Source organism: Petaurus breviceps, unplaced genomic scaffold, assembly GCF_028583685.1.
Source record: "Petaurus breviceps papuanus isolate PSGF00001 unplaced genomic scaffold, PetGlider_PUasm1.0 90537, whole genome shotgun sequence".
Classification (NCBI taxonomy): domain Eukaryota; kingdom Metazoa; phylum Chordata; class Mammalia; order Diprotodontia; family Petauridae; genus Petaurus; species Petaurus breviceps.
In genome coordinates, this window is record NW_027187271.1 from 1,235,853 (window position 1) to 1,245,268 (window position 9,416).

Genomic DNA, 9,416 nt, shown 5'->3' on the forward strand with positions numbered 1-9,416 from the left:
AAAAAAAAAAAAACCGCTCCTGGGAGAGCAGAAAGCAGCCGCCTGGGGGCTAGCCCTTGGGACACTGCTGCTGCCTGCAGGCTGGGGGTCGGGGTTGTTATCCGCAGGAGTGCGTGCGTGTGTGGGGGTGGGTGGGAGCTTGTGTGTGCGTGTGGGGTCGCCCGAGGTGGGGGCCAGGCGAGTGATCAGAGCAGAGGGCAGGACTCCTGTGTCTTGGTTTTGGCTATGAGAAGAGAAAGATCTGGCAAAGAGGAGGTTGGTTGGGACACCAGTGTTCTCAGATCTCGTGGCTATATGTCAAGGGAGAGATCTGGTAGTGGGGTATAGAGGGGAAGAGAAGGTCGTAAATCTCTTAGCTTTCAGGACTGAAGGACAGCTGAAGGTGAAGTTAGTGGATAAGGGACAGTATTTCTGAGAGAAGAATGTAAGCTGAGAAACAATGAGGATGCAGACACCTCCTGTGTTCTCAGAGATACAGTTTTTGGGAAAAGATTCCTTAACAGGAAAGCAGGATCCTGGGTTCAAGCGACAGATTAAATCTGGATGACACCATAGATTTTATTTGTCTTCTTCCTACAGTCACATTGTAGTTCTAGGGATTGCATCTTCTCTGTTTATATCAACAAGTGTTCTAGGAAGTGAAAAATGTAGATTTGAGAGCAGGTGAAAGAGATATTGGGCAGGGTAGAAAACTGATATTGTTGGACCAACCTGAATATTCAGTAACTCAAAAACAAGAGACAATTTTTGCTCAGCAAAGGAACGTATGACATTGCCCTCAGCCTCTTCAAGTTTCATATTTTTCAATCTATAAAATTAATTAGCTTAGAGTCCCACGACTGTGGAGTCAGGGAACTCTGGAATAAAGGTCACCTCCAAAGGGATAAGTGATGCCAATTTACAATTAATGGCTTATTAACCCTTGGAATACAGTATATACCTTTGTAGTATATGGACGAATAACACATTTACTGGACTTTGCAAACCTTAAAGCACTATAAAAATTAAAACTATATAAATTCAATCATCATCATAATCAATGTCATTGTCTCTTGGACTACTCTTAAGTTTTTCATTTCATTTCCTTGGGACTTCATTTCCTGAGTCCGATGGGACTTTCCCTACATAGCTCACAGGGTTATTGTAAATAGTTAAGAAAATTACTATTATTACTACACCTTCACTTCCACTCCATGACATGTTCATTCCTCTAGCCAAAATTAATTGAGAGTATGCTGTAAGTAAATGCTATGTTATTTGATTTGGTAAATCTAAAGAAGTGCAAGAAAAAAAGCCCTGGATATGTCTGGCTAGAGCTTACAGCCTAGCTTGGGAGAGAGGAGGGATAAAGGTAGAGGTAGAGACAGAGATAGTGGTAGAGATGGAGATAAAGATAGACTTAGAGGTAGAGACAGTGACAGAGAAAGATGTAGAGATAGATATCGAGATGGGGATAAAGATGGAAATAGAGGTAAGGTAAAGATAGATGTAGGGGTAGAGGTAGGGGTAGACCTCTGAAGATGCAGACACATATACACATGGTATATGTGTATATGTGTGTGTGCATATGTGCACACACATACTCATAATTCTAATACATCCTAAGGCTGTAGGTTATTAGATGCCAAAATAACATTGATGTAAGGGGGAGAATTTCATTGCCTTCTTTTGTTTCCCATTAACACTTCCAGACTCTTCTTCTACATTGACACTTCCCATTGACACTTCCAGACTTCTCACACTACAACTTCTTGTTCTGTGACAAGATGGTTCATCCAAATGTATCCCCAGTTCAGGTCCTGGTGACCACATCTGTCAACTAACAAAACATTCTCCTTCCTTCCACAATGAGTCCACAGACTTTCTTAATCCTTTTTCTCCTCACCCTCATATTAGTGGACTTCAACCTACATATTGATATTCTCTCAAATACTCTTATTTCCCAAATCTACTCAGGTCCCACTACAGAATCCTCCTTTCCATCTCAGCCACATTCAGTGATAGTAGTAATACCTTTGATTTTGCCATCACCCACAAGTATTCCACTAACACGTTCACAAACTCCAAGATTAATTTGTCTGACCATAAAATATTTATCTATCAGTCTGTCATCCTTCCCTATACCTTATGACCCCTAACCCTGTTCTTCATGACCTCCTATTCTTTATGACCTCCAATTCTTTCACTCCTCAGGTCTTTCTTAGATCATCACTCCAGCACCATCTATACTCTCTTCCTTTCTTTATCTTGTCCCCTTGGTGGAACAACTCAACTCTACACTCTCCCTTACTATCAAATCCTTTGTTCCTTTTTCAGATCATCAGTTATATCTTATCAAGTCCCAGCCCTGTATTACTTCCACTATCCACTTTCATGCTATTGAACAGAGCAAAAGAAAATCACAAAACCATGCTGACTGTGTCCACAAATCTAATCTCAACTGTGCCCTCACTGCTTCAAAGGAAATCATTCTGCTCCTTCCAAATTTGTTATCCCATTCTCCACAATAATTGTCCCAGGGATTCTCATCTCTACTCAAGACTTCCCCAAGACCCTTTTTAACCATTCTCAGATGAAGCCCTTGCCTGAAATAGAAATTGAGGTAATTCAATGAGAACTCCCCCTTTTCCCCTCCTCTTTATTTCATATCACTCGGGCATCTTCCCTAACTCTCTTCTCTTTCACTTCAGTCTCTGATAAAAAGGTGGCCCTTCTCCTTGCCAAGGCCAACCACTCCTGTGTGTACTTCTGATTGCAATCTCTCTTAATTTTTCCAGCAGATGGGCCTCATCTCCACACTTTGTCTTTTATCTTTAACCTCTTCCTAGCTACTGATCTACTAGGTTTACCATGCTAACTTCAAAATGCCCATATCTCCCCATCCTTAAAAACTACTCACTTGATTCTATCATTCTCAATATCTAAATGTCCATCCATCCATCTATCTATCTATCTATCTATCTATCTATCTATCTATCTATCTATCTATCTATCTATCTATCTAATCTATCTATCTCTCCTTAAACTTCTTTAAAAAGCACTCCATATTAGATGCTTCCACTTCCTTTTCTCTTCAAATTCTCTCTCTCTTTCTTTCCCTCTTTCTCTCCCTCTCTCCTTCTTCCCTCTCTTTCCCTCTCCCTCTCTCTTCTCCCTCTTCCCCCCTCTTCCCCCCCTCTTTCTTCTCCCTCTTCTCCCCCCTTCTCTCTCCTCCTTCCTTTCCTCTCTTTATCTCTCTCTCTTTCTCTCCTCTCTGTCCTCTTCCTTTTTTTTTTTTTGCCTTTTGGAGGGCAATTGGGGTTAAGTAACTTGCCCGAGGTTACATGGCTAGTCTTTTTGTGTGTGTGTTAAGTGTCTGAGGCTGGAACCCAACTCGGGTCCTCCTGACTCTGGGGCCAGTGCTTTACTCACTGCACCACTTAGCCGCCTCTCCTCTTTCTTCTAAACCCTTTGCAATCAGACTTCAAACTTTATCATTGGAATGGAGCTGCTCTCTCTAAAGTTATCAATGATCTCAAATCCAGTGGTCTTTGTTTCAGTGACCTTTATGCAGGCACCTCTTTTCAGCATTCCACACTTACTAATTACACTCTCCTCCTGATTAGTCTTTCCTCTCCAGGTTTTCTTGACACTGCTCTCTCCTGGTTTTCCTCCTATTATCTCCTTTTCTAGCACTTCATCCATGTCACACCTACTAACTGTGGGTGCTCACCAGTGCTCTTTCCTGGGCTCTCTTCATTTTTTGATCTACACTTGAGGATCTCATCAGTTTACTTGGGTTCAATAATTAGCTCTTTGCAGATGATTCCTAGATTTATAGATCTGGTCCTATTTTCTCTTGAACTATATTTCCATATCACCAAATAACTTCTGAGTATCTCAATATCTCTTGTGAATATTTTAGATATCCCTTAGACATTTCAAACTCAACATGTCCAAAACATGTTTCCCTCTAAACTTTCCTTTCTTCTGAACTCCCCTATTACTAAGGGAACCACACTATCCTTCCAGTTATCCAACTCATTGACAAATCTTGTAGTTCTACCTTTACCACAATTCTCATATATATCCCCTCACCATATCTTACCTGGATAATTGCAATAGCCTAATTCATTTTCTTTCCTCAAGTTTCTCCATCCTTCACTCAGCTACCAAAGCAATTTTTGGAAAGTGTAGGTCTGTCTTGTGTCTCCCTCTTACTCAAATTCCAGTGGTTCCACATTACCTACAGAAGCATATATCAAGTTCTCTGTTTGGCATTTAAAGCTCCTTCTGACTTTTTCTGTCTTCTTATGGTTTACTCCCCTCAATACACTCTACAATCCAGCAAACTGGCCTGTTTGCTATTCCTAGTACAGGAGGCTCCATCTCCCATCTCCATGCCTTTGCAATGGTTGTCTGCCATTCCTGGAATGTTCTCCTTTCTCATCTTCTCTGCCTTTTAACTTCCTTGGCTTCCTTCAGGACTCAGCTCAAATCTCACCTTTTAGAGGATGAAAGCCTCCTGGTCCTCATCCGCTAGAGGAAGAAGCAGAAGCAAAGTTGTGGGAGAGAGAAAGTGGTAAATATGGCATTGAACGTTGTTTGAGGATAAATAAATAAACTGGTTGAGATGGATTGGAGGATTTATGCAGGGCAGAAGTAGGGCACAATACTGGAAATGAAGGCTGGGACAATTGGGCCATCTATCCTGGGCATCTTGCCATTTGCCCCTTCTCCGCACTTGGAAAAGTACCTTCTAGGGGGCAGCTGGGTAGCACAGTGAAGAGAGCACCGGCCCTGGAGTCAGGAGGACCTGAGTTCAAATCCAGCCTCAGACATTTGATAGTACTTACTAGCTGTGTGACCTTGGGCAAGTCACCTATCCTCAATTGCTTTGCCTTCCCCTTTTGAAAAAAAGAAAAGCACCCTGTAGACTAGATCTCCAGTGATCATGCCACTCCCACCCATCAATACCATGTGTTCATACACTGGGCTTTCCATCAAGCTCTGCCTTGGGGTTGAGTCGTCCTGATTGTCCAGTGAGTGTGAACTCACCTAACTTACTATATCTAGCTAGCCCTCCTTTATATGCCATCCAGACATTTTGCCCTCTGCTGTTCCACCACAGGAATCATCCCTACTCCATACCACCCTACCCCCACCCCCAGCCCCTGTTAACCTTTGCTCTGGAAACAATAATGAAATTAATGATACCATTGCTTCTGGAAAGGAAATAATAATAATAGTAACATTCATATAGCACCTACTAGGTGCCAGGCACTGTACTAATTACTTTACCCTTAAGATCTCATTTGATCCTCACAACAAACCTGGGAGATTGTTGTTCAGTTGTTTCAGTCACATCTGACTCTTTATGACCCATTTGGAGTTTCCTTGGCTATTTCCTTCTCCAGCTCATTTTACAGATGAGGAACTGATGCAAACAGAGTTAAGTGACTTGCCCAGGATCACTCAGCTAGTAAATGTCTGATGCCGGATTTGAACTCAGGAAGATGAGTCTTCCTAACTCCAGGCTCAGCACCTAGTTGCCCAATCTTGAGGGTAGATGCTATTATTATCCCCATTTTAAAGATAAGGACATAAAAAATAAGGGTTAAGTAAATTGCCTAGGGACACACAGGCTGTGTCTAAAGGCTATATTTGAACTCAAGTATTCCTGACCGCAGGCCTGGTATGTTATCCACTGCGCCACCTAGTGGCCCCACGATAATAGACTGCACTATGACTACTCACTATCCTTGTGACACCACAGATTAAATCTCTGCTCCCTGGCCACCAGTCTTTTATATTTGTAGTCTCACTCAATTAGAATGTAAGCTTTCTTTAAAAAAAAGGGGGGGGGGAGAAAAAAGTCCTTGAAGGCAAGAACTGTCTCTTTTGTTTTTGTAACTCTTCCACTCGAGTGGAAAGTTGAAAAATATGGACTTTATTCAGTAGAGAATGGGGAGTTATTGAAGATTTTGAAGAGGCAATGTAGATTTTGACCTGGTATTAAAATCAGGAGAGCCCTGAATATGAATCCAGTATAGACTAGTTACAACCCTAGGCAAAACTCTTAACTTACATCCTTATGTATAGAAGTTATAAAAACACTCATACTATTCCACAGAGTTGTTATAAGGATCAAAGGAGACAAAATCTGTTAAAATCTTATACAAAATGTCAGTTATGGTGATGATAATTATTGACTTGAGCTGTGCCTTGGAAAATTAATCTGCCAGTTGTATATAGAGTGATTTTAGAAAGGAGAGAGGCTGCCTATCAATTCAGCTGCGAACAATCTACACTGCAAGCTGACAATGGGCCAGGGGTTTGATAAAGCAATCAAAAAAGGCCCTCCTAAGGAAGGCTGCATCTAGAGCTAAGTGCCACATGTTCAGAAGGATAATGTTAGAAGTTAAAGTTAGTAGACTCCTAGGTTCCCAAAGTGGGCAATACCATGCTGAAATGATGCAGGGGGCAGTAGTAGTGTCAGGTGCAAGTGGAGGGGGGAGTTGAATAAAAATAAGGGGGCTGTGGAAGCATAAGGAAAGAAGAGAAGAAAATTTTGAAAAGCCATTTGTACATGTTTCATCTGTTGTGTAACAGAGTTAAAGTTGTAGTGATTACATTATTTTCCAAATAAACACAAAATACAAGTTAAGATCAGTGGTCAAGTCTACCACATTGTCAGAAAGTCCAGCATGCATAGGCAGGAATATGTGCATGTAATGACTTGTTTACAATGATACTATGGTTATGATTCACACATTTACAATAAATTATTAAATTTAAGATGCATAATTTTGTTAAAAATATATTTTTTTGAAATGAAGCAAATTTTTTAAAAAGGTAAAGGGTTAAAGAAAATAGATTTTCCAGGGGGTGCTAAGTAATTTTTTTTTAAGGAGGCAGTAGGCCAAATAAGTTTGGGAACCTCTGAGTTAGAGTTGGTACAGAGCAGTGACTGGGATAGTGAAGAGTCCTGAGACCATACCATCTGAGGATCAACCTACCTTCAGAGGAACTAGGAGGCATTTATGTAGTACTACTGTGTGCTAAGCACTTTTTGTAAATATTATCTCATTCGATTCTCACAACAATCGTGGGAGATCATAATCCCTATTCTTACAATTGAGAAAACAGAGGCAGAGGTTAAGAAACTTGCCCAAGGTCACATCGCTAGTATGTATGGTCAAATTTGAACCCAGGTCTTCTCGATTCCAGGCCCAGTGCTTGGTCCAACTGTGCCACCAGCTCCCTCTTAATGTGATGGTTGTTATCACGTATTTCAACAGTAGTTCTACAGAAGACAGATTAAATGTCTGAGGGGTTGAACCCCAGGACATATGGGTCAATTTAGGCTCCATGTAAGGAAAAAAACTTAACAATTAAAGCTATTTAAGAATGGAACACACTCCATGCCTTGGGGGAATGGCTTCTCTAACACTGGAGGTCTTCAAGGAAAAACTGGATGGCTCTTATTTAGGATACCGTAGAGAGGAATTTTGCTCAGGTAAGGGTTGAATTAGGTGGCTATTGCCTTCCTAAGATTCTCAATCCTGTATCTAGAAGTGAAGAGATTAATTAGCAGGCTACTGCAATAATCTAGTTGAGAGAACAAGAATCCAGACTAGGGTTTGGTGGTGGGAATGAGGAGGGAATGGATTCTATAGAACTAGTTGCCAGCTTTTGTTTCAATTTACATGTCCTTCACTGACCCTAGGAAAGTGAAAGGGTATCCATGCTAGTTACAGCCTTTTTCCTCCTTAGATCTGGGTGACAAAACTGAAGCAGTATTGAGAGAGAACTTCAGGAAAGAGATCTTGGGTGTGCCAATCTCTCTCTCTCAGCCCCTAAGGTATCCTTAGGTCATCCGCTAAAGAAGCATCACAACATTGGTCTTTGCCATGGAGTTAAAAGATCTGGATTTGAATCCTGGCCCTATGTTTTACTAGCTGTGTGACTGGGGACAAGTTATCAAACTCTCTGGATCACAGTTTCTTTACTTGTAAAATAGGGACCTCATGGATTGTGGTGAGGAAAGTGCTTTGTAAACCATATATGTGTGTATATATTATATAGGTGTGTATATACATACATTTGTATATGCATTGTAGGGGGCGTACATGCATCTATACACACACATGCACACACACATATATATAAATACATGTGTGTATATGTACATAATTGGCAGTTAAGGGGTGAAGTAGATAGAGCACCAAGCCTAGAGTTAGGAAGACCTGAGTTCAAATCTAGCCTCACACACTTAACTAGCTCTGTGACCCTGGGCAAGTCTCTTAATCCCATTTGTCTCAGTTTTCTCATCTGTAAAATGAGCTGGGGAAGGAAATGGCGAACCACGTTAGTATCTTCACCAAGAAAATCCCAAATGGGGCCATGAAGAGTCAGACACAACTGAAAAGAACTGAAGAACAACATCGAGGTGTATCTATAGTGAGTCAATTATTAAAACTCTCTGAACCAGATTCCTCACCTGTGAAATAGGGGCATTGCTGGACTGTGGTGAGGAACGTGCTTTGTAAACTATGTGTATATATGTATGTATCATGTGTGCATGTGTTACATTGCATATATGATGCACATGTAACGCAATGCAAATATGTAGATATAATATGCATGTGTATGTACATATAGAACACACTGCGCCCGTACATTGTGTGTGTGCACATATATGTGTATATAAGGCACTTACATATATACATGTGTATATAGCCAACATTTAAGGTTGCATTACATTGAATACATGATCTCATTTGATCTTCACAACAACCCTGTGAGGGAGATATTATTATAATTGTTTCACAGATGAGTAAACTGAGGCTCAGAAAGGGTAAATGGTTTGCCCAGGGATGCAGTTAGAAAATGTCCAAGTTGGAATTTTAACTCAGCTCTCCTGGCTCCAAGTCCAGCACTCCATTTACCATACTTTTCATTTAATATAAATGGATATTAACATGAGTTATTATTAGTCCAGCTATCGTTCCACCTATTAAAGTCAGGGATCTCATTTTGGGACCTGGCTTTGCTGCCTTGTCTCCTCCCCTCTCAGAACCTTGGTATTCTTTCCTCATCTCATAGTTCCTTTTTTACCTTTGCTGTATCTCTCATTTCCCCTTGAAAGCCCAAGCATTCTCCACCTTAGTGCCTATCTTCCCCAAGTTTCCAACTGTTTTCCCCAGATTTTACTCCCTTCCCATAACGTAGGCAATTAAGAATCACCCCTCCCATCCCCTCCCCCAGCCTCAATACATGTACATCTTTCTCCTTGCACACCCGTCCACACACGTCCACATTGGATCCCTGCTCTTCTGTCCCCCAGGGAAGTGGCTCTGCTCTCTCCGTTCTCTGTCTGCGTCACTGGGCTGCCCTGCCCTGACCAGGGAGAAGGAGGCCAGGGACAGCTGGTG

At 41.4% G+C, this 9,416-nt stretch overlaps 1 protein-coding gene across 1 annotated transcript in view; it reads right to left on the reverse strand.

Annotated features, from left to right (window-relative positions):
* EPO (erythropoietin) overlaps positions 1-8,295 on the reverse strand; it is a 12,395-nt gene extending 4,100 nt beyond the window's left edge. The window contains exon 1 of the mRNA XM_069063131.1: positions 8,272-8,295. Within this exon, the coding sequence (XP_068919232.1) occupies positions 8,272-8,295 (24 nt within the window). The remainder of the gene's footprint in view (positions 1-8,271) is intronic.
* Positions 8,296-9,416: the final 1,121 nt, after the last annotated feature.